Here is a 26,624-nt window from a genome sequence, read left to right on the forward strand (position 1 = left end):
TTTGATTTTGTGGATTCGTACCTTCCGGGCTCTAAGAATGTGAAGGTTGATGCCCTGTCAAGGAGTTTTGTGCCTGACTCTCCGGGTGTTCCTGAGCCGGCGGGTATTCTCAAAGAGGGGGTAATTTTGTCTGCCATCTCCGATTTGCGGCGGTGCTGCAAAAATTTCTGATAGACCTGACCGTTGCCCAGCGGAGAAACTGTTTGTCCCTGATAGATGGACTAGTAGAGTTATCTCTGAGATTCATTGTTCAGTGTTGGCTGGGCATCCTGGAATCTTTGGTACCAGAGATTTGGTGGCTAGATCCTTTTGGTGACCGTCTTTGTCGCGGGATGTGCGTTCTTTTGTGCAGTCCTGTGGGACTTGTGCTCGGGCTAAGCCCTGCTGTTCTCGTGCCAGTGGGTTGCTTTTGCCCTTGCCGGTCCCGAAGAGGCCCTGGACGCATATTTCTATGGATTTTATTTCGGATCTCCCCGTCTCTCAAAAGATGTCGGTCATTTGGGTGGTTTGTGATCGCTTTTCTAAGATGGTCCATTTGGTACCTTTGTCTAAATTGCCTTCCTCCTCTGATTTGGTGCCATTATTTTTCCAGCATGTGGTTCGTTTACATGGTATCCCGGAGAACATCGTTTCTGACAGAGGTTCCCAGTTTGTTTCAAGGTTTTGGCGATCCTTTTGTGCTAGGATGGGCATTGATTTGTCTTTTTCCTCGGCTTTCCATCCTCAGACAAATGGCCAAACCGAACGAACTAATCAAACTTTGGAAACATATCTGAGATGCTTTGTTTCTGCTGATCAGGATGATTGGGTGTCCTTTTTGCCTTTGGCTGAGTTCGCCCTTAATAATCGGGCCAGCTCGGCTACTTTGGTTTCGCCGTTTTTCTGCAATTCTGGTTTCCATCCTCGTTTCTCTTCAGGGCAGGTTGAGTCTTCAGACTGTCCTGGTGTAGATACTGTGGTGGATAGGTTGCAGCAGATTTGGACTCATGTGGTGGACGGTTTGACATTGTCCCAGGAGAAGGCTCAACGTTTCGCTAACCGTCGGCGCTGTGTGGGTCCCCGACTTCGTGTTGGGGATTTGGTTTGGTTGTCGTCTCGTTATGTTCCTATGAAGGTTTCCTCTCCTAAGTTTAAGCCTCGTTTCATTGGTCCGTATAAGATTTCTGAGGTTATCAATCCTGTGTCATTTCATTTGGCCCTTCCTGCTTCTTTTGCCATCCATAATGTGTTCCATAGGTCGTTATTGCGGAGATACGTGGCGCCTGTGGTTCCATCCGTTGATCCTCCTGCCCCGGTGATGGTTGAGGGGGAGTTGGAGTATGTGGTGGAGAAGATTTTGGATTCTCGTATTTCGAGACGGAAACTCCAGTACCTGGTCAAGTGGAAGGGTTATGGTCAGGAAGATAATTCCTGGGTTTTTGCCTCTGATGTTCATGCTGCCGATCTGGTTCGTGCCTTTCATTTGGCTCATCCTGGTCGGCCTGGGGGCTCTGGTGAGGGTTCGGTGACCCCTCCTCAAGGGGGGGGGGGTACTGTTGTGAATTCTGTTGTCGGGCTCCCTCCTGTGGTCATGAATGGTACTTCGGCTGGTTCTGTCCATGGACTTCCTCTGGTGGGTGTTTCTGAGTTTCACAGGAGACGAGGTTAATTCGTTAGCTGCTGTTCTTTTTAACTCCACTTAGATCTTTGCTCCATGCCACCTGTCAATGTTCCAGTATTGGTCTAGTTCACTCCTGGATCGTTCTTGTGACCTGTCTTCCCATCAGAAGCTAAGTTCCAGCTTGTATTTCTTTGGTTTGCTATTTTTTTGTCCAGCTTGCTATTTAATTTGTTGTCTTGCTTGCTGGAAGCTCTGGGACGCAGAGGGAGCGCCTCCGCACCGTGAGTCGGTGCGGAGGGTTTTTTGCGCCCTCTGCGTGGTCTTTTTGTAGGTTTTTGTGCTGACCGAAAAGTAACCATTCCTATCCTCGGTCTGTTCAGTAAGTCGGGCCTCACTTTGCTAAATCTATTTAATCTCTGTGTTTGTATTTTCATCTTTACTCACAGTCATTATATGTGGGGGGCTGCCTTTTCCTTTGGGGAATTTCTCTGAGGCTAGGTAGGCTTTATTTTTCTATCTTCAGGGCTAGCTAGTTTCTTAGGCTGTGCCGAGTTGCATAGGGAGCGTTAGGCGCAATCCACAGCTATTTCTAGTGTGTTTGATAGGATTAGGGATTGCGGTCAGCAGAGTTCCCACGTCCCAGAGCTCGTCCTTATTATCAGTAACTATCAGGTCATTCCATGTGCTCTTAACCACCAGGTCCATTATTGTCCTGACCACCAGGTCATAACATCAGGCGCCGCCTTGAACTTAATGGACTTTGACTTTGCTAGGCGTTGTGGTTTTCCCTTGCAGCCTTTGCAGAAGCCTATTCCTTTAAGGGGCATTGATGCTACACCCTTGGCTAAAAATAAGCCCCAGTTTTGGACACAGGTGACCATGCGAATGGCGCCAGCCCATCAGGAAGATTGTCGATTTCTGGTGTTGCATAATTTGCATGATGCTATCGTGCTGGGTTTTCCGTGGTTGCAGGTACATAATCCTGTGTTGGATTGGAACTCCATGTCTGTGACTAGTTGGGGTTGTCAGGGGGTTCATAATGATGTTCCTTTGATGTCAATCTCCTCTTCTACCTCTTCTGAAATTCCAGAGTTTTTGTCTGATTTTCAGGATGTATTCGATGAGCTCAAGTCCAGTTTCCTTACACCGCACAGGGACTGCGATTGTGCTATTGACTTGATTCCAGGCTGTAAGTTTCCTAAGGGTCGACTTTTCAACCTGTCTGTGCCTGAACATACCGCCATGTGGAGTTATATTAAGGAGTCTTTGGAGAAAGGGCATATTCGGCCATCTTCTTCACCGTTGGGAGCGGGGTTCTTTTTTGTTGCTAAAAAAGATGGTTCCTTGAGACCCTGTATTGATTATCGCCTCTTGAATAAAATCACGGTCAAGTTTCAATACCCTTTACCTTTGCTTACCGATTTGTTTGCTAGGATTAAGCAAGCTAGTTGGTTTACGAAGATTGACCTTCGGGGGACATATAATCTTGTTCGTATTAAGCAGGGTGATGAATGGAAAACTGCGTTTAACACGCCCGAAGGCCATATTGAATACCTTGTGATGCCATTCGGGCTCACTAATGCTCCATCGGTTTTTCAGTCCTTCATGCATGATATCTTTCGGAGTTATCTTGATAAGTTCTTGATTGTTTATTTGGATGATATTTTGATTTTTTCCGATGATTGGGAGTCTCATGTGGAACAGGTCAGGATGGTATTTCAGATCCTTCGTGACAATGCTTTGTTTGTGAAAGGGTCTAAGTGTCTCTTTGGGGTGCAGAAGGTCTCTTTTTTGGGCTTCATTTTTTCTCCCTCGTCTATAGAGATGGATCCGGTTAAGGTTCAGGCCATTCATGATTGGATTCAGCCCACATCCGTGAAGAGCCTTCAGAAATTTTTGGGTTTTGCAAATTTTTATCGCCGTTTCATTGCTAATTTTTCCAGCGTGGTTAAACCCTTGACCGATTTGACGAAGAAAGGCGCGGATGTGGCGAATTGGTCCTCTGCGGCTGTCTCTGCCTTTCAGGAGCTTAAACGTCGATTTACTTCTGCTCCGGTGTTGCGCCAACCGGATGTTTCTTTTCCGTTTCAGGTTGAGGTTGACGCTTCTGAGATTGGGGCAGGGGCTGTTTTGTCTCAGAGGGATCCTGTTGGTTCCTTAATGAAACCGTGTGCCTTCTTTTCCCGTAAGTTTTCGCCTGCTGAACGCAATTATGATGTCGGCAATCGGGAGTTGTTGGCTATGAAGTGGGCGTTTGAGGAGTGGCGACATTGGCTTGAGGGAGCTAAGCACCGTATTGTGGTCTTGACCGACCATAAAAATTTGATTTACCTCGAGTCTGCCAAACGGCTGAATCCTAGACAGGCTCGATGGTCCTTGTTTTTTTCTCGTTTTGATTTCGTGGTCTCGTACCTTCCGGGTTCTAAGAACATTAAGGCTGATGCCCTCTCTAGGAGTTTTTTGCCTGATTCTCCTGAGGTCTTGGAACCGGTCGGTATTCTTAAAGAGGGGGTGGTCCTTTCTGCCATTTCCCCTGATTTACGATGGGTTCTTCAGGAATTTCAAGCTGATAAACCTGACCGCTGTCCTGTGGGGAAACTATTTGTTCCTGACAGATGGACTAGTAGAGTGATTTCTGAGGTTCACTGTTCCGTGTTGGCTGGTCATCCTGGCATTTTTGGTACCAGAGACTTGGTTGGTAGGTCCTTTTGGTGGCCTTCTTTGTCGCGTGATGTGCGTTCTTTTGTGCAGTCCTGTGGGACTTGTGCGCGGGCCAAGCCTTGTTGTTCCCGTTCTAGTGGGTTGCTTTTGCCATTGCCAGTCCCTGAGAGGCCCTGGACGCATATTTCTATGGATTTTATTTCCGATCTTCCGGTTTCCCAGAGGATGTCTGTTATCTGGGTTGTTTGTGACCGGTTCTCTAAGATGGTTCATTTGGTGCCTTTGCCTAAATTGCCTTCCTCTTCGGATTTGGTTCCGTTCTTTTTTCAGGATGTGGTCCGTTTGCATGGTATTCCGGAGAATATTGTGTCCGACAGAGGTTCCCAGTTTGTTTCTAGGTTTTGGCGGGCCTTTTGTGCTAGGCTGGGCATTGATTTGTCTTTTTCTTCTGCGTTTCATCCTCAGACAAATGGTCAGACCGAGCGAACTAATCAGACTTTGGAGACTTATTTGAGATGCTTTTTGTCTGCTGATCAGGATGATTGGGTGGTTTTCTTGCCATTGGCCGAGTTTGCCCTTAATAATCGGGCTAGTTCGGCTACTTTGGTTTCGCCTTTCTTTTGTAATTTTGGTTTTCATCCTCGTTTTTCTTCAGGGCAGGTTGAGCCTTCTGATTGTCCTGGTGTGGATTCTGTGGTTGACAGGTTGCAGCAGATTTGGGCTCATGTGGTGGACAATTTGGTGTTGTCTCAGGAGGAGGCTCAACGTTTTGCTAACCGTCGTCGGTGTGTTGGTTCCCGGCTTCGGGTTGGCGATCTAGTCTGGTTGTCTTCCCGTCATGTTCCTATGAAGGTTTCTTCTCCTAAATTTAAGCCTCGGTTTATTGGTCCTTATAGGATTTCTGAGATTATTAATCCGGTGTCTTTTCGACTGGCGCTTCCGGCCTCTTTTGCGATCCATGTCTTCCATAGATCTTTATTGCGGAAATATGTGGAGCCCGTTGTTCCCTCTGTTGATCCTCCGGCCCCTGTGTTGGTTGATGGGGAGTTGGAATATGTTGTAGAGAAGATTTTGGATTCCCGTTTTTGGAGGCGGAAGCTTCAGTACCTTGTCAAATGGAAGGGTTATGGCCAGGAGGATAATACTTGGGTTTTTGCATCTGATGTCCATGCCGCTGATTTGGTTCGTGCCTTTCATCTGGCTCATCCTGATCGGCCTGGGGGCTCTGGTGAGGGTTCGGTGACCCCTCCTCAAGGGGGGGGGGGGGGTACTGTTGTGAATTCTGCTTTTGGGCTCCCTCCGGTGGTTGTAGGTGGTAATGCAGTTGTCCCTGGGTCGGCAGTCCTGGACAGGTGTATCTGCTAATTGCAGTTCTGACTGGGGTATTTAGGTTTGCAGAACTCATTAGTCCTTGCCAGTTGTCAATCTTTCTAAGGAAGTGTTGGATCACTGTCTGGCTTCTCCTGCCTTGCTGCCAATTCAGCAAAGATAAGTGTCTGTTTCTTTTTCCATGGCACACAAGCTGTGTGCTTGTTTTTTGATTGCATTCCTGCTCTGAGTGTATTTTTCTCTGGAGTTGCAGATATACGTTCCACGTCTTTAGTTAGATGGAGGAATTTTTGTATAATCTGCTGTGGATATTTTTGGAAGGGTTTTAATACTGACCGCACAGAACTCCTTTCCTATTTTAGCTAGAAGTGGCCTCTTGTGCTAAATCCTGTTTTTCTGCCTGTGTGTGTCTTTCCTCTCCTCCTCACAGCCAATATTTGTGGGGTTCTGCTCTGAGGCAAGATAGTATTCCTATTTCCATCTATAGGGGTATTTAGTCCTCCGGCTGTGACGAGGTGTCTAGGTTGTTAGGTACATCCCACGGCTACTTCTAGTTGCGGTGTTAAGATCAGGATTTGCGATCAGTATAGTTACCACCTACTCCAGTGAAAGTTTTCATGCTGCTCCAAGGTCACCGGATCATAACAGGGTTGGGCACGATGACCATAGCATGGGGTTGGGCAGAGAACAAACGTCTTCAAACATTTATGCGTTTCCTGTTCTTAGAAATGAACTTTCAATGAATGTAAAGCTTACTGTGATTATTAATGCCATCTACCTGATCATTCTCTGAGACATTGTCCTCTTGGAAGTCATTAGAATACAGAAGGCATCGGTTTTCTGGACTTCTGCTATTGGATACATCTGTGGAAGACAAAAAGTGACTTAATACATGCCCCTCATATAACTACATACCCATACCATTTCAAAAACCTGACCTGCACATCCAAACATTGTTTGGATGTGCAGGTCAGGTTTTTGAAATGTATTCTCTAGCCTTCTGATCGTGCACTCCGCCTCCTAGCTTCAGGTGTTTTAATTACAGCAGGTCCAATACCCCTCCACAGAGAGAGAGAATTTTAGTCTAGTAAGAGGTTTTCACATGTACCCATTCAGATGGAGGCGTTTATTCTCAGCGAGGTAAGGCAAGCGTAGGACCTGGTATAAGAGAGATGCCGTAAAGGGGCTACCAGGTACACATAAAATTGGCCATTTTTATGCGCTAAAAGCTCTCATTTTTCATATTTCTAGTGCAGTAATGCAGTTCAAATTTCGTGTTTTCAAGTTTGCATGTTTTAGCGCTGCAGTGTGCTGCCTTATTTACTTAACTACATACCCATACCAGACAGTGACTGCATGAGCCATCTAAATCTACAGTGGATATAAAAGGTCCACATGCTCCTGGTAAATGCCAGGCTTTCATCATGCAAACAAAATCCTACTAGAAAAATAATTTCAGAATTTACATCAATACTCTGGTGCAGTCCCCTGTGAATTTCAGACATTCTTCAGTCTTTTTTGGCCAGGGTGAGGGTTGGCACGGCACACATAGAACTGGAAATCTTTTGCCAGTTCCTCCTCGCAGTAGCTCCACATCTGTCAGATTGCGGCAGCATCTCCTGTGATCAGCAACCCCTTCAGGTCACCACAGATTTAAACAGTTCATAAATCCCTCCCCCTTAACTAAACCCCAATTCTAGCCGCCGAAAATTAGCCCCAAAGCACAATAATGACCCCACCATTCTTCACTGTGGGTATGGTAATCTTCTGGAGATGCGTAGAGTTGCTTTTATACCAAAACATACACTTTGGAATTATAAACCAAACCGCATACCCAACCTAGGATCTCAATAATACAAATACCATAAAATAATCAAATTAAAATGCCTACATTAAAATATTAATTGGCCAACAGGAGCGCTAATACAATGTGCCCGTACTTGGAAAGAATAAAATTACAAAATTACAGCAGGACTGATAATATAAAGAATATATATGTTATTATAAACAGTTATAAGAACAAATGGCGGGCCATAAAAAAAGTACATTATATATATGGGGGTGCGCTGTACTTGGATCGGTGGGCTCTTAAAGGTACATACTATCTTTCATTGCATTCTTGCCTTCGGTGTGTGTTCCAGTATATATACCCTTGCTTGTGTAACGCCGGTGGGTTTATAACTTGTTTCTTTGGCGTTACTCTGCATGTCTGTGCTTTAACCCTTGCTCCTCTCCCCCCAACTTGCAGGGTTACTGTAGTCTGTTACCTGTATGGATGCGGCTCAGTTCTCTGTGCCGCTGCGTAGCTGTACATGTGCTGTGATGTCTTTGCTCTGCTGCATGACCACCCACATGTGCGGTCCCTGGCTGTCTCTTTGGAAGCTATCCGCGAGTTGCAAGGTCCTCTGCAGCTGGTGCATGACTTTTCACGTGCGTTATAATAATAATAATCATAATCTTTATATAGCGCTAACCTATTATGCAGCGCTTTACAGTTTGCACACATTATTTTCCCCGTTGGGGCTCACATTCTAAATTCCCTATCAGTGTGTCTTTGAAATGTGGGAGGAAACCGGAGAACCCGGAGGAAACCCACACAAACATGGAGAGAACATACAAGCTCCCTGCAGATGTTGTCCTTGGTGGGATTAGAACCCAGGACTCCAGCGCTGACCACTGAGCCACCGTCTTGCCATGTATGTTCAGGCTTGCAGTCACTGCCAGGTGCCCTGAGCCTCAGTTCCTGTGCTGCCTGTACTGGTTTCTGTTTGTGCTTAGGGTGCGCACGGCCACACCTACCCTTCTGTGTTGCTTCCTCATCCTATTGCTGAGGGGCAGCTCCTATATAAACTCTCTCTTTCCTGTTGGACGTGGCCAGAGCACTGCATTGTGTTTCTGAGTCTAGCCTTGTGTGTGAGGTATCCAGCTCCCGTTATGTCTGCAGTTTGTCCTGTCTTCCGCCTGCTCTGGGGGCAGAATCACCAGATCCGTTTCGGTCTCATTTTTCCAGTTATCCTGGAGGCTGCATATCCAGTACCTGATCCTGTCTGAACTGTGTCCTCTGTGTTAGGTTCCTGATGTCCTTTTGCCACCCCGTACCTAGTGACTGAACTTCCTGGGCTCCTTTTTTAACCCCTTAACCCCCAAGGGTGGTTTGCATGTTAATGACTGGGCCGATTTTTACCATTCTGAATACTGGTGTTAGAATCTGTTTAGTTTGTGACTATCCGCCATTTTCTTGTGGAGTTCTGGCTGCTGGTCGTTTTCATCTGGTGCTGGGTTTGTCTTGGGTCAGGTGATTGTATCACTCTTTATTAACCAGCACCTTCCTCCCAGTCCTTGCTGGACCACAGTGTTAATCTGCTTGAGCTCTGGCTTGGTGCTTTCCTTTGTCTTCTGTGTATTATTTGTGCAGTGCTGGGACCTCTGGTTCTGCTAGCCTTAGTTTCTGTTTTCTATTGGTTTCTGCAGCCTTCTCTGTGTTTTCTATTAGGAGGTGACCTGTTTTTGTATCCAGTCCTTAGTTCTTTTAGGGAACCTCTTCCCCTTATCTATAGGTCTTCGCTTGACATTAACCTAGGATCGTCGGTGGGTCTATTCGCCAGGAATGGGTCGCCCACTCCATCGTAGGGTTTCAGCCTAGTCATAGTGCAGGCTCAGTTTTCCCTCCTTCTACCTTAGTCCTGTGTTGCAGATCCGTAACAACTGTTCCTTTATGAGGTTATAACTCTGGAACTCTTGCATGGATCCTGGTGATTCTGACAATGTTTTCTCGTGACATATTGTACTTCATGTTAGTGGTAAAATTTCATCGATATTACTTGCGTTTATTTGTAAAAACAAAACAGAAATTTGGCGAAAATTGCGCAATTTTCCAACACTGAATTTTCATGCCCTTAAATCACAGAGATGATATGTCACACAAAATAGTTCATAAGTAACACTTGCCACATGTCTACTTTACGTTAGCACAAATTTGGGCCGCGCTTAGTAACCCGATGTTTACCCTGGTTACCGTTGTAAATGTTAAAAAACAAACACTACATACTTACATTCCGGTGTCTGGTCATGTCCCTCGCCGTCAGCTTCCCGCACTGACTGGTGAGTGCCGGCCGGCCGTAAAGTAAAGTACAGTGGTGACGTCACCGCTGTGCTTTCCGGCCGGCGCTCAGTCAGTGCGGGAAGCTGAAGGCGAGGGAATGTAAGTATGTAGTGTTTGTTTTTTAACATTTACAACGGTAACCAGGGTAAACATCGGGTTACTAAGTGCGGCCCTGCGCTTAGTAACCCGATGTTTACCCTGGTTACCCGGGGACTTCGGCATCGTTGGTCGCTGGAGAGCTGTCTGTGTGACAGCTCTCCAGCGACGCTGCAGCAAATCGACATCGTTGTTGGTATCGCTGCAGCGTCGCTTAGTGTGACGGTACCCTAACCCCAATACACCCCTAACCCTAATCCCAACCCAAATCCCTACCGTTAACGTAATGCAAACCCTAACCCTATCTCTAGCCCCAACCCTAACTTTAGGCCTAACGGGAAAACAGAAAAGATTTTTTTTTTATTATTATTATTTTTCCTTAACTAAGGGGGTGATGAAGGGGGGTTTGATTTACTTTTATAGCGGGTTTTTTAGCGGATTTTTATGATTGGCAGCCGTCACTCACTGAAAGACTCTTTTTATTGCAAAAAAAGTTTTTGCATCACCACATTTTGAGAGCTATAATTTTTCCATATTTCCATTTCCATATTTTGGCCCACAGAGTCATGTGAGGTCTTGTTTTTTGCAGGACGAGTTGACGTTTATATTGGTACGTTTTTCCGGCAAATTAAATTTTTTGATCGCTTTTTATTCTGATTTTTGCGAGGCAGAATGAACAAAAACCAGCTATTCACGAATTTCTTTTGGGGGAGGCGTTTATACCGTTCCGCGTTTGGTAAAATGGATAAAGCAGTTTTATTCTTCGGGTCAGTTTATATCATTTTTTATGTTTTGGCGCTTTTATACGATAAAAACTCTTTTATATAGAAAATAATTATTTTGGCATCGCTTTATTCTGAGGGCTATAACTTTTTTATTTTTTTGCTGATGACGCTGTATGGCGGCTCGTTTTTTGCGGGACAAGATGCTGTTTTATTTATATCCATCTTTTTGATTGCGCCTTATTCCACTTTTTGTTCGGCAGTATAAAGCATTGGTTTTTGCCTTTTTTTTTTTTTTTTCTTTCACTGAAGGGGTTAACTAGTGGGACAGTTTTATAGGTCGGGTCATTACAGATGCGGCGATACTAAATATGTGTACTTTTGTTTTTTGGTTTTTTTTTTTTTACATAAAGAAATGTATTTATTGGAACAATATTTTTCTTTTCTTTATTTAGAAATTAAAAAAAAAATATTTTTACACGTTAACTTTATTTTTGTTACATTGTCACTTTGCAGAGCACTGTGTCGGATCAGCGATCGGACAGGCAGTGCAGAAGGCTTTCTGGCGCCCGCTCTCAGCAGACACTGACAAGACACCTCCCTGAAGGACCCTGTGGCCATCTTGAATCTGGGGCCTGCAGGGAGAACGGAGGAGACCCTCGGGATGACATCGCGTTGTTCTGAGGGTCTCAAGGGAGCACGCAGGGAGCCCCCTCCCTGTGCGATGCTTTCCTATGCCGCCAGAACACTGCGATCTTGTGTGGTCGCAGCTCCAATAATGTCCCTGTTCATTTGAAGGTTTTCATAAGAAAAACAGATAAAGGGGATTGTGATACACAACTCGGCCGATTACTGGGAGGAGACATACAATATACCACTGGATAGAAAACATTATGTAGATATTGGTGATGATCCTAGCACTGAATATTTATCTTAATATCAGACTAATTAATGATGCATTTAAATATAAACTTGATAACATGAAAGAAATACTTTTTTTGCTTCATTTCTCACTAAAAAGAATATGGTTTTATCATTTACCTCCTTGGCATCTGAGATATATATATATATATATATATATATATATATATACACACACACATATACACACTGTGAGAATTAGACTGCACTCAGATGTCATCCGAGTGCAGTCCTATTGGAATACCTGGGGTGGACCCGCAGATCCACGACAACGAACCTCCCAAGGGTGAGCTGACCAGGTAGACCACCCCTATACAGGGAGCGTTAGGGGCAGACCCAAGGGAGACTATTGCCGCAGAAGCTGGAACCCGGAGACAGGTAGTAGGAAGTACAAGATAGAGAAGCTAGGCTAGGACGGACAGAGCGGGGCAAGATGAAGAACAGTTAGGTAAGAGCTGGGAACCGGTGAGACCAAAGGAGAACTGCGAAGGGGAAGACACAAAGGAAGCGGGACAGGACAGAGACTCCAGACTACATAGTACGGAGCGGACACTGGGAGGGCTGGACTGGACGAGGAGACAAGGAAGCCTGGGAAGGCAGAGAAGCTGAACAGGCGATGCAAAGACAAAGGTGGACCTGAGTCACAGAAGCACAAATGACAGACAGGCAAGGAGCAGAGGAAGGAATCACCTTATATGCATGGAGTGCTGGAGGACTTCCAGGTCACGGTCCTCCAGGATCACAGAGAGGAGATACAGAGCGCCTGCAAATCAGAAAGCGGAAGTGCTGGAGTGGGTGGTGCGCACGCGCACCCGACGAGAACCAGAGAATGAAGGAGAGGACGCACGCCTGCATGAGGAGCGCGCCGCAGCGGGTAAGAATGAGCGGAAGGAGTGGCCGTGACACACACATATCGCATATATTCGAGTATAAGCCAAAATTTTCAGCCCATTTTTGGGGGCTGAAATTGCCCCTCTCGGCTCATACTCGAGTCATACCCGGGGGTCGGCGGGGGAGCGGGGGCTGTGTAATAATACTCACCTGCTCCTGACTGGCGCTGTGCAGTCCCTGCTTCCCCGGCGCCGGCAGCTTCTTCCTGTACTGAGTGGTCACATGGTACCGCTCATTACGGTAATGAATATGCGGCTCCACCTCCCATAGGGGTGGAGCCGCATATTCATTACTGTAATGAACGGTAACGGTGATTGCTCAGTACAGGAAGAAGCTGCGGCGCCGGGAAAGCAGGGACTGCACAGCGCCAGGACCAGGTGAGTATAACGGGGAGGGGAGCGCTGCGCAATATTCACCTGCTCCTCGTTCCTCCGTCTTCAGCGTCTTCTGCAGCGACGCTCAGGTTATATACATCTATATACATAATTGTCTAAGGCCGGCCTCACACTCGCGAGTTTTACGGACGTAAGAGAGGTGCAGAAAATACGGATTGCACACGGTACAATGCATCTCTATGGCCAAGCTTCTATCTGCCGTATTTTACGGTTCCGTATTATACGGTCTTCTACGGCCGTAGAAAATCGCAGCATGCTGCGTTTGTCACCGTATTGCGCAAAAAAAAAATCGCCAATGAAAGTCTATGGGGGCGAGAAATATACGGATTACACATGGACCAACAGTGTGACTTGCGTAAAATACGCCAGACATCGCCAGGTGCAAGGAATTGAGCCAAGCCCTCAATCATGAAACTCAGACATGCTAATTAGCTCAAAAAGCCACACAGACATCCCGGAAGTCTGGTGCTCGCCTCCACAGAGTTCCAAGCAGCATGGCATCCATCATTAACGTGGATATGCTCCTCATCCTGGTCCAAGAAAGGCCAGAAATATGGGACCAGCGGGATCCCAACTACTCCAACCGGGCCAGGAAAGAGGCAGCTTGGAGGACATCTGTGGGCTACTATTCCCAGATTATGCCCAACGGCCACGTGCGGAGCAGACAAGTCTATGTAAGTACACTCATGTATTCACAAGATTTTACTTTAAAAGATGCTTTCCCTACATGATTACTTGAGCAATCATTTTTATCTTTATATGTCATTTATGGCCTTATTTGTCATTTTCTAAAGCTGAGGAACATGCCAAAGTGTTTCTGGACATAGTTATTCTTGATCTGGCCCTGCTAAATATTTTTCTTGGCCTCATACCCCGTCCAGAGGGTTGTTGTCCCTTGTCTTATTTTTAGATATTTTGAGCATTATTCTCATTATAGCACAAGTCATTTTCCTTTCCTATCCTAGCATATCTTACCTAATGTATGTTTGCAAGAACAGGGTTCTCTCCCCTCTCTACCAGTCTGATACTGTCAAGTTCTTAACTGTGGGCGATATATAGACCTCTGCATGTAACCCCTTTATCATCTGACTCACCATGGAAATTATTGTGCTATAGCCACTTTTTGCTTTAACAATACAAATATGTCTGACAACTGGACTAAGCTATGTTCAGAATGATATAGAACATTATTTGTGCCCTTGTAATTGCAGTGGATGATGTTATGACAAGATGGCGCAGCATCCGGGACCAATACCGGCGGGAAAGACAGCAGCGGGCTAGGAGTGGGTCAGCAGCCCCACTGAAGAAGAGGAAGTACATATATTACGACCGTCTTTCATTTTTGGATGCCAGTATGGATCTTAGGCAGTAAGTACAAACCACTCTAGACATTTGTAATGAAACTAAATTTTTATTTTTTTTGTGGATTAGGGTTATGACATTGCAAGTTCCATGTAAGGATGTGTCAATATAGTGCCAACAATAATGTAAACAAGCATAAATTCAAAACGTGTCCTGGAGGAGAGAGGACCCTGGCCGCCAAGCATCCCAAGACTCAACAAGGGATGGGCGAGAATGTAGTATGCGAGTTTAGAGATGTTCAGGCAGTGTTTTGTGGTATGGGTTGTTACTGCATGGTATCTTATTGTTTGAAGAGGTGGTTGTGCCTGGTTTTTGTGTAGCTTGAAATGGTATGCCACATTATGATGTGTCGTGATAGTGTTTGTTACATTTGTGGGGCTCTCCAAGACAAATCTTGGATATTCTTGTGTGAATATGAGATAATAGGGGAGTAGAGAAGGAGATTTTTTTTTTTTTTTTTTTGTTTTAATATTGCACACCGATGTCTAATTAAACAATGTCAAAATTAAAATTTTATTTTATTGTTTTCTTTACAGAACACAGTCAAACCTCACAGAGAGGGAAACCGGATCAGAATCAGACCCTATCATTGATCCTGTAAGTGTGGAGGAAGAGGTTGCAGGACCATCTGTGGCTGCATCAGGATCCATCATTGAGGACCCATCAGCAGCATCATCACTGCAGGCAGCAGCAAGTGATGAAGATGCTGCACCACCACCCTCAGCAGCACATGGACCAAGGCCTGTGGAACATGGGCACAGCAGCAGCCCTACAGGCCCACTGGTGTCATCCCCACAGGCAGCTGGGCCTTTACGGAGATCCCGGCGAAGGAGAGAGCTTGAAGGCAGAAGAAGTGAAGTTGATGCTGGGGTCCTCAACTATTTGGCCAGGGCAGCCACAGATGATGGCCAGGAGGCCTTTGCCCGCAGCCTTGCCCGATACCTTAGACCCCTTCCCCGTGAGGTGAGGCTACGTGTGAGAGGGTGTATGCAAATCCTGATTGATTTAAGCACCCCTCCAAATAACCCCTATGAGGTTTTTGAATACCTGGAGCGAAGGCAGCTTGGCCAAACAAACCTCTTGCGCCTTCAATTCCCTCAACAGGAGCCAAATCAATTAGGATTTGCTGCACCTACTCCACGTATGCCTCCCCTTCAACCCCTCCCATCCCAAAATCTACAAAGGCCATTAGAGTACCAAATGGCAGGCTTCAACCCCCAATCCCAATATGGCCACTTCTCCAGACCCAGTGATGTTGGCTGGTCCCAACCTGGGTTTGGACAACATGGCCATTTTGGGTTGGGGTATGATGCAAGGCAATCTGTACCTCAGCATGATGCCCAGAGCCAAATGGCTTTTGGTCAACACACATCTGGCCAATATGGACAAGGCCAGTATTCTGGGCCGCAAGCCACTGCATCCTCACAGGATGAACTGCCATCGGCCCAACAAAGGCCACCAGACCAGGACCCAGAGCTGCCAACATCTCCCCCACCAACTTACAGGGATCTGTAATTTAGTTTTGTTTTTTGTGTTTTGTTTTGGTAGCTGGCTACCATGTTAATGTTGTGTTTTCAAAACATTTCCACTTTGTTGTGGATCCTTGGTATAAAGCAACCCATAAAAAAGGTTTCTCAAAACCATATGGCAAAAATATGGGGTTAACAACCAAAAAAAAGGGTTGCAAAGTTAGTAAAAAGTTTACAAAAAAGACAATTGATGTTTGTAGACTAATCATTTTTGCATCACACACATATTCAGAAAACAGAAACATATGGTAATTAAGGAAAAAAAACACACACAGTACGTTTTCAGTGGTTGATAATAATATATTACAAAAACATATCTTTAAAATAACAAAAATCACAACTGAGAAACAGCATAATCTTGCCAGGGAGTAGAACCCTGAGGAGAAACAAAATAATTGGTCAATACATCCCTAACTTTGATACCAGAAAGGGGACGGCGCGGAGGTGGGCCATGTGGTGTTGGACTACTGACACTACGCAACATGTGTTCATCAATATCATCTGAGAAGCAATCATGTATGCGGGTATAGTTGTGCAAAATTACAGATGCTTTGATTACTTCATTGACTGTAGCCTCACTGAGCTGCATGGCAGTCTGTAGGACACGCCATTTGGCCACCAGAATACCAAAGGCGCACTCCACCAGTCTGCGCGCCCTAGAAAGGCGCAAATTAAATATCCTCCGACGGTGGTCCAGGTTGCGCCGGGGATAAGGCCTCATGACGTGTCTGGTGAGTTGGAAGGCCTCATCTCCAACAAAAAAAAAAGGCAGTGCTTCTGCAGTGGAGCCTGGGAGTTGTTGTGGTGGTGGGAGGTCTAACTGGTTTTCACCTAGCCGCCGACCCATTATAGACGAATTGAAGACCCTAAAGTCTCCAGTTCGGCCATAGGCCCCAATGTCTACAATTATAAACCTGTAGTTACTGTCAACTACAGCTAACAGAACTACAGAGAAAAACTGCTTATAATTGTAGAATTGGGAGCCAGAGTTCGGCGGCTTACGTACCCTAATATGTTTCCCATCCACAGCCCCAATGCAGTTTGGGAAGTCACAATTGACCTTGAACCCACGGGCTATTTTGAGCCAATCAGCCTGTTTGGGCTCAGGCATCACAAGGTCCTTAAGTCTATCCCATATTTGGCGACAGGTTAACCGCACAATGCCAGAAATGGTGGAGCGGCCAATCAAAAATTCAAGGTGGAGACCCGCAAAGGACAATCCAGTGGACAGAAATCTGTAAGTGAAACAAACACAATAAATTAGGTTTGTTTCAAGAGTGCACACAAAACATGAATAAGCACAATCATATTTGCATTTGTGGCCTACTAAATTAACACTGAAATGGGAAAAATGGCCTTAAGGGGCTGAAATATAACAGTTACGTCACGTTGTCACATCTGCTTTGGCCTTAATGTACACATATTATGGGTAAAAATTTAAAAAAGAAGAAACATTTATAAAAAAGATCATCAACATACAGTATGTGAGGATGGAGAATACATACCGTAACGTGAGGAGAAGACGCTCCTCAGCAGAGATGGCTTTGCGCAGCCTTGTGTCCTGAAATGTTATTCCTGGGCGTAATATCTCCAACAATCTGTCAAAGGTTTGTATAGACATGCGACAGTACAGATAAAACTTGTCTGGATGTTCCCGCAGAGCTGTATATAGCCGATGAAAATGGCCTTTAGTGAGGCGTTTAGTCAGAAGAGGATGCACCCACATTCTTCTGCTCCTCCTTCGCGGATCCACAATCACAGGGTATGGGTGCCCAAACCGACGAGACAATAGCCAGTTAAACAAAACCCGCTGCGTTGGGGTGAACTGCAGGTGGTCAGACATGGTCCAAATGTTACAACAACACTCCAACAGTTGCAAAACCACAAAATGACCATATGGGAGTGAGACACATGTTGTAGAGGCCTTAAATAGGGTTGATGAGGGTAATTTAAATCAATTTCATCCGCCAAAACCGTTATATGTCCATTTTGTCAGGTTGCGTGAAAAATACGCATTACGGTGGGCATACGGATTACATACGCAACATTACATGCGCAAAATACGCGACCACACCTTGCCTACGGAGTTCTTACGGACCACCGTATTTCTAGTTTTGGAGCGTATTACGGCCGTAAAATACGGACCGTATTTTTCAACGCCGAGTGTGAAGCCGGCCTAAGGGTCACTTCCGTCTGTCTGTCTGTCCTTCTGTCACGGTTATTCGTTCGCTGATTGGTCTCGGCAGCTGCCTGTCATGGCTGCCGCGACCAATCAGCGACGGCCACAGTCCGATTAGTCCCTCCCCTGCACTCACTGCCCGGCGCCCGCTCCGTAATCCCCTCCACTCACCGCTCACACAGGGTTAATGGCAGCGGTAACGGCCCGCGGTGTAACGCACTTTGTTACCGCTGCTATTAACCCTGTGTGTCCCCAACTATTTACTATTGATGCTGCCTATGCGGCATCAATAGTAAAAATATGTCATGTTAAAAATAATTAAAAAAGCAAAAAACCTGCTATACTCACCCTCCGCCGCCTTTCCCGCTCCTCGCCACGCTCCCGGGACCGCTCCATTGCAAGCAGCAGCTTCCGGTCCCAGGGCTGGTGTGCGACAAGGACCTGCCGTGACGTCACCATAGGTCCTGCTCACACCAGCCCTGGGACCGGAAGCTTCCGCCTGCAATGGAGCGGTCTCGGGAGCGTGGCGAGGAGCGAGAAAGGCGGCGGAGGGTGAGTATAGCAGGACTTCAACGGGCTATAGGTGAGTATATGTTTTTTTGTTTTTTTTTTAAGTCTCTATGCTACGTGGCTCTGTGCTGCATACTCCGTCGCTGCGCAATATACTACGTGGCTCTGTGCTGGGCAATATACTACGTGGCTCTGCTATATACTATGTGGCTGGGCAATATACTACGTGGCTGGGCAATATACTACGTGGCTCTGCTATATACTATGTGGCTGGGCAATATACTACGTGGCTGGGCAATATACTACGTGGCTCTGCTATATACTATGTGGCTGGGCAATATACTACGTGGCTCTGTGCTGGGCAATATACTACGTGGCTGGGCAATATACTACGTGGCTCTGTGCTGGGCAATATACTACGTGGCTGGGCAATATACTACGTGGCTCTGCTATATACTATGTGGCTGGGCAATATACTACGTGGCTGGGCAATATACTACGTGGCTCTGCTATATACTACGTGGCTCTGCTATATAGTATGTGGCTGGGCAATATACTACGTGGCTGGGCAATATACTACGTGGCTCTGCTATATACTATGTGGCTGGGCAATATACTACGTGGCTGGGCAATATACTACGTGGCTCTGCTATATACTATGTGGCTGGGCAATATACTACGTGGCTGGGCAATATACTACGTGGCTCTGCTATATACTATGTGGCTGGGCAATATACTACGTGGCTCTGCTATATACTATGTGGCTGGGCAATATACTACGTGGCTGGGCAATATACTACGTGGCTCTGCTATATACTATGTGGCTGGGCAATATACTACGTGGCTGGGCAATATACTACGTGGCTCTGCTATATACTATGTGGCTGGGCAATATACTACGTGGCTGGGCAATATACTACGTGGCTCTGCTATATACTATGTGGCTGGGCAATATACTACGTGGCTGGGCAATATACTACGTGGCTCTGCTATATACTATGTGGCTGGGCAATATACTACGTGGCTCTGTGCTGGGCAATATACTACGTGGCTGGGCAATATACTACGTGGCTCTGCTATATACTATGTGGCTGGGCAATATACTACGTGGCTGGGCAATATACTACGTGGCTCTGCTATATACTACGTGGCTCTGCTATATACTATGTGGCTGGGCAATATACTACGTGGCTCTGCTATATACTATGTGGCTGGGCAATATACTACGTGGCTGGGCAATATACTACGTGGCTCTGTGCTGGGCAATATACTACGTGGCTCTGCTATATACTATGTGGCTGGGCAATATACTACGTGGCTGGGTAATATACTACGTGGCTCTGCTATATACTATGTGGCTGGGCAATATACTACGTGGCTGGGCAATATACTACGTGGCTCTGCTATATACTATGTGGCTGGGCAATATACTACGTGGCTCTGCTATATACTACGTGGCTGGGCAATATACTACGTGGCTCTGTGCTGGGCAATATACTACGTGGCTCTGCTATATACTATGTGACTGGACAATATACTACGTGGCTCTGCTATATACTACGTGGCTGGGCAATATACTACTTGGCTCGGTAATATACTACGTGGCTGGGCAATATACTACGTGGCTCTCTGCTGGGCAATATACTACGTGACTGGACAATATACTACGTGACTCTGCTATATACTATGTGGCTGGGCAATATACTACGTGGACATGCATATTCTAGAATACCCGATGCGTTAGAATCGGGCCACCATCTAGTATATATACACATATATACACTGCTCAAAAAATAAAGGGAACACTAAAATTCCACATCCTAGATCTCACTGAATGAAATATTCCAGTTGTAAATCTTTATTCATTACATAGTGGAATGTGTTCCGAACAATAAAACATAAAAATGATCCAATGTAAATCACAACTAATATCCCACGGAGGTCTGGAGTTGGAATGATGCTCAAAATCAAAGTGGAAAATCAAATTACAGGCTGCTCCAACTTCAGTGGAAATGCCTCAAGACAAGGAAATGATGCTCAGTATTGTGTGTGGCCTCCACGTGCCTGTATGACCTCCCTACAATGCCTGGGCATGCTCCTGATAAGGCGGCAGATGGTCTACTGAGGGATCTCCTCCCAGACCTGGACTAAAGCATCCGCCAACTCCTGGACAGTCTGTGGTGCAACGTGACGTTGGTGGATGGTGCGAGACATGATGTCCCAGATGTGATCAATCGGATTCGGGTCTGGGGAAAGGGCGGGCGAGTCCATAGCTTCAATGCCTTCATCTTGCAGGAACTGCTGACACACTCCAGCCACATGAGGTCTGGCATTGTCCTGCATTAGGAGGAACCCAGGGCCAACCGCACCAGCATATGGTCTCACCAGGAGTCTGAGGATCTCATCTCGGTACCTAATGGCAGTCAGGCTATCTCTGGCGAGCACATGGAGGGCTGTGCGGCCCTCCAAAGAAATGCCACCCCACACCATTACTGGCCCACTGCCAAACCGGTCATGCTTCAGGATGTTGCAGGCAGCAGATCGTTCTCCACGGCGTCTCCAGACTCTGTCACATGTGCTCAGTGTGAACCTGCTTTCATCTGTGAAGAGCACAGGGCGCCAGTGGTGAATTTGCCAATCCTGGTGTTCTGTGGCAAATGCCAAGCGTCCTGCACGGTGTTGAGCTGTGAGCACAACACCCATCTGTGGACGTCGGGCACTCAGACCTTCCTCATGGAGTCATTTTCTAACCGTTTGTGCAGACACATGCACATTTGTGGCCTGCTGGAGGTCATTTTGCAGGGCTTTGACAGTGCTCCTCTTCCTCCTTGCACAAAGGCGGAGGTAGCGGTCCTGCTTCTGGGTTGTTGCCCTCCTATGGCCCCCTCCACGTCTCCTGGTGTACTGGCCCATCTCCTGGTAGCGCCTCCAGCCTCTGGACACTACGCTGACAGACACAGCAAACCTTCTTGCCACAGCTCGCATTGATGTGCCATCCTGGATGAGCTGCACTACCTGAGCCATTTGTGTGGATTGTAGAGTCCGTCTCATGCTACAATGAGTGTGAAAGTGCAACCAACATTCAAAAGTGACCAAAACATCAGCCAGAAAGCATTGTACTGAGATGTGGTCTGTGGTCCCCACCTGCAGAACCGCTCCTTTATTGAGGGGTCTTGATAATTGCCAACAATTTCCATCTCTTGTCTATTCCATTTCCACAACAGCATGTGACATTGATTGTCTGCAGTGTTGCTCCTAAGTGAACAGTTTAATTTCGCAGAAGTTCGATTTACTTGGGAGTTATATTCTGTTGTTTAAGTGTTCCCTTCACTTTTTTGAGCAGTATATATATATATATATATATATATATATATATATATATATATATATATATATATATATATATATATATATATATATATATATATATATATATATACATACATACATACACACACACAGCACCATGACTTTACGGACACACTGTATATATGGTTGTAAAAAATATTTATAGAATAGTCAAATCTACAATAACCACAAACAGGGACCATAAATGAACCTGACTCCAACACAGATGTAAAAAGAAGAAGAGAGAAGATCTCACTGACTGCACTGTACACGATAGAGAGTAGACGGACCCCGTACACGATAGAGAGTAGACGGACCCCGTATACGATAGAGAGTAGACGGCCCCGCTGCCCCAATAGGGTCACACACAGCGTCTCATACCTGCTGCTACAGGAGGCCGGAGATCATCCATCAACACGTCCGAGTACAGACCCCGGTGTCCTTCTACAGAATCCCACTCTTCCATGGAAATATAGAGAGCGACGTCCTGACACCGGAGAGGAACCTGACAACCAACGAGAGCGGCATCACCCAGAATCCTCCAGTGTATAATCTCCCAGCAGTCTCCGCTCATCACCCAGAATCCTCCAGTGTATACTGTACCCTATAGATGTGAATGGGGTCTGTACATTTCTCCCCTATAGATGTGAATGGGGTCTGTACATTTCTCCTATAGATGTGAATGGGGTCTGTACATTTCTCCTCTATAGATGTGAATGAGGTCTGTACATTTCTCTATAGATGTGAATGGGGTCTGTACATTTCTCCCCTATGGATGTGAATGGGCTCTGTACATTTCTCCTATAGATGTGAATGGGGTCTGTACATTTCTCTATAGATGTGAATGGGGTCTGTACATTTCTCCCCTATAGATGTGAATGAGGTCTGTACATTTCTCCTATAGATGTGAATGGGGTCTGTACATTTCTCTATAGATGTGAATGAGGTCTGTACATTTCTCCTATAGATGTGAATGGGGTCTGTACATTTCTCTATAGATGTGAATGGGGTCTGTACATTTCTCCCCTATGGATGTGAATGGGCTCTGTACATTTCTCCTATAGATGTGAATGGGGTCTGTACATTTCTCTATAGATGTGAATGGGGTCTGTACATTTCTCCTATAGATGTGAATGGGGTCTGTACATTTCTCTATAGATGTGAATGGGCTCTGTACATTTCTCCCATAGATGTGAATGGGCTCTGTACATTTCTCCCATAGATGTGAATGGGGTCTGTACATTTCTCCCATAGATGTGAATGGGGTCTGTACATTTCTCCCATAGATGTGAATGGGGTCTGTACATTTCTCCCATAGATGTGAATGGGGTCTGTACATTTCTCTATAGATGTGAATGGGGTCTGCACATTTCTCTATAGATGTGAATGGGGTCTGTACATTTCTCTATAGATGTGAATGGGGTCTGTACATTTCTCTATAGATGTGAATGGGGTCTGCACATTTCTCTATAGATGTGAATGGGGTCTGCACATTTCTCTATAGATGTGAATGGGGTCTGTACATTTCTCTATAGATGTGAATGGGGTCTGTACATTTCTCTATAGATGTGAATGGGGTCTGTACATTTCTCCCATAGATGTGAATGGGGTCTGCACATTTCTCCTCTATAGATGTGAATGGGGTCTGCACATTTCTCCTCTATAGATGTAAATGGGGTCTGTACATTTCTCCTCTATAGATGTGAATGGGCTCTGTACATTTCTCCCATAGATGTGAATGGGGTCTGTACATTTCTCCTATAGATGTGAATGGGGTCTGTACATTTCTCTATAGATGTGAATGGGCTCTGTACATTTCTCCCATAGATGTGAATGGGCTCTGTACATTTCTCCCATAGATGTGAATGGGGTCTGTACATTTCTCTATAGATGTGAATGGGGTCTGTACATTTCTCTATAGATGTGAATGGGCTCTGTACATTTCTCCTATAGATGTGAATGGGCTCTGTACATTTCTCCCATAGATGTGAATGGGGTCTGTACATTTCTCCTATAGATGTGAATGAGGTCTGTACATTTCTCCCATAGATGTGAATGGGGTCTGTACATTTCTCTATAGATGTGAATGGGGTCTGTACATTTCTCTATAGATGTGAATGGGGTCTGTACATTTCTCCCCTATGGATGTGAATGGGCTCTGTACATTTCTCCTATAGATGTGAATGGGGTCTGTACATTTCTCTATAGATGTGAATGGGGTCTGTACATTTCACCCCTATAGATGTGAATGAGGTCTGTACATTTCTCCTATAGATGTGAATGGGGTCTGTACATTTCTCTATAGATGTGAATGGGGTCTGTACATTTGTCCTACAGATGTGAATGGGGTCTGTACATTTCTCTATAGATGTGAATGGGGTCTGTACATTTCTCTATAGATGTGAATGGGGTCTGTACATTTCTCCCTTACAGATGTGAATGGGGTCTGTACATTTCTCCTCTATAGATGTGAATGGGGTCTGTACATTTCTCCTCTATAGATGTGAATGGGGTCTGTACATTTCTCCTCTATAGATGTGAATGGGGTCTGTACATTTTTCCTCTATAGATGTGAATGGGGTCTGTACATTTCTCCTATAGATGTGAATGGGGTCTGTACATTTCTCTATAGATGTGAATGGGGTCTGTACATTTCTCCCCTATAGATGTGAATGAGGTCTGTACATTTCTCCTATAGATGTGAATGGGGTCTGTACATTTCTCTATAGATGTGAATGGGGTCTGCACATTTCTCCTACAGATGTGAATGGGGTCTGTACATTTCTCTATAGATGTGAATGGGGTCTGTACATTTCTCCTACAGATGTGAATGGGGTCTATACATTTCTCTATAGATGTGAATGGGGTCTGTACATTTCTCCCTTATAGATGTGAATGGGCTCTGTACATTTCTCTATAGATGTGAATGGGGTCTGTACATTTCTCCTATAGATGTGAATGGGGTCTGTACATTTCTCCTATAGATGTGAATGGGGTCTGTACATTTCTCCTATAGATGTGAATGGGGTCTGTACATTTCTCCCCTATAGATGTGAATGGGGTCTGCACATTTCTTCTATAGATGTGAATGGGGTCTGTACATTTCTCCTATAGATGTGAATGGGCTCTGTACATTTCTCCTATAGATGTGAATGGGCTCTGTACATTTCTCTATAGATGTGAATGGGCTCTGTACATTTCTCCCATAGATGTGAATGGGGTCTGTACATTTCTCCCATAGATGTGAATGGGGTCTGTACATTTCTCCCATAGATGTGAATGGGGTCTGTACATTTCTCCCATAGATGTGAATGGGGTCTGTACATTTCTCTATAGATGTGAATGGGATCTGCACATTTCTCTATAGATGTGAATGGGGTCTGTACATTTCTCTATAGATGTGAATGGGGTCTGTACATTTCTCCCATAGATGTGAATGGGGTCTGCACATTTCTCCTCTATAGATGTGAATGGGGTCTGCACATTTCTCCTCTATAGATGTGAATGGGGTCTGTACATTTCTCTATAGATGTGAATGGGCTCTGTACATTTCTCCCATAGATGTGAATGGGCTCTGTACATTTCTCCCATAGATGTGAATGGGCTCTGTACATTTCTCCCATAGATGTGAATGGGCTCTGTACATTTCTCCCATAGATGTGAATGGGGTCTGTACATTTCTCCTATAGATGTGAATGAGGTCTGTACATTTCTCCCATAGATGTGAATGGGGTCTGCACATTTCTCTATAGATGTGAATGGGGTCTGTACATTTCTCCCATAGATGTGAATGGGCTCTGTACATTTCTCCCATAGATGTGAATGGGCTCTGTACATTTCTCTATAGATGTGAATGGGCTCTGTACATTTCTCTATAGATGTGAATGGGCTCTGTACATTTCTCCCATAGATGTGAATGGGGTCTGTACATTTCTCCTATAGATGTGAATGGGGTCTGTACATTTCTCTATAGATGTGAATGGGCTCTGTACATTTCTCCCATAGATGTGAATGGGCTATGTACATTTCTCCCATAGATGTGAATGGGGTCTGTACATTTCTCCCATAGATGTGAATGGGGTCTGTACATTTCTCCCATAGATGTGAATGGGGTCTGCACATTTCTCCTCTATAGATGTGAATGGGGTCTGTACATTTCTCCCATAGATGTGAATGGGGTCTGTACATTTCTCCCATAGAAGTGAATGGGGTCTGTACATTTCTCTATAGATGTGAATGGGGTCTGTACATTTCACCCCTATAGATGTGAATGAGGTCTGTACATTTCTCCTATAGATGTGAATGGGGTCAGTACATTTCTCTATAGATGTGAATGGGGTCTGTACATTTGTCCTACAGATGTGAATGGGGTCTGTACATTTCTCTATAGATGTGAATGGGGTCTGTACATTTCTCTATAGATGTGAATGGGGTCTGTACATTTCTCCCTTATAGATGTGAATGGGCTCTGTACATTTCTCTATAGATGTGAATGGGGTCTGTACATTTCTCCCTTACAGATGTGAATGGGGTCTGTACATTTCTCCTCTATAGATGTGAATGGGGTCTGTACATTTCTCCTCTATAGATGTGAATGGGGTCTGTACATTTCTCCTCTATAGATGTGAATGGGGTCTGTACATTTTTCCTCTATAGATGTGAATGGGGTCTGTACATTTCTCCTATAGATGTGAATGGGGTCTGTACATTTCTCTATAGATGTGAATGGGGTCTGTACATTTCTCCCCTATAGATGTGAATGAGGTCTGTACATTTCTCCTATAGATGTGAATGGGGTCTGTACATTTCTCTATAGATGTGAATGGGGTCTGCACATTTCTCCTACAGATGTGAATGGGGTCTGTACATTTCTCTATAGATGTGAATGGGGTCTGTACATTTCTCCTACAGATGTGAATGGGGTCTATACATTTCTCTATAGATGTGAATGGGGTCTGTACATTTCTCCCTTATAGATG

The 26,624-nt window shown here is 45.3% G+C and overlaps 1 protein-coding gene across 3 annotated transcripts in view; it reads right to left on the minus strand.

Moving 5' to 3' along the window:
- The window catches only part of LOC138643230 (zinc finger protein 484-like), a 96,750-nt gene that overhangs the window by 55,753 nt on the left and 14,373 nt on the right, over window positions 1-26,624 (minus strand). For all 3 annotated transcript variants that reach the window (XM_069732095.1, XM_069732094.1, XM_069732093.1), the window contains exons 2-3: window positions 22,027-22,150; window positions 6,369-6,454 (exon numbers count right to left, since the gene is read on the minus strand). Coding sequence is in view for 1 of the 3 variants with exons in the window: in XM_069732093.1 (XP_069588194.1) it covers window positions 6,369-6,454; window positions 22,027-22,150 (210 nt within the window). In the remaining 2 variants the exon portion in view is untranslated. The remainder of the gene's footprint in view (window positions 1-6,368; window positions 6,455-22,026; window positions 22,151-26,624) is intronic.

This window comes from Ranitomeya imitator, chromosome 6, assembly GCF_032444005.1.
Source record: "Ranitomeya imitator isolate aRanImi1 chromosome 6, aRanImi1.pri, whole genome shotgun sequence".
In the NCBI taxonomy this organism is placed as follows: domain Eukaryota; kingdom Metazoa; phylum Chordata; class Amphibia; order Anura; family Dendrobatidae; genus Ranitomeya; species Ranitomeya imitator.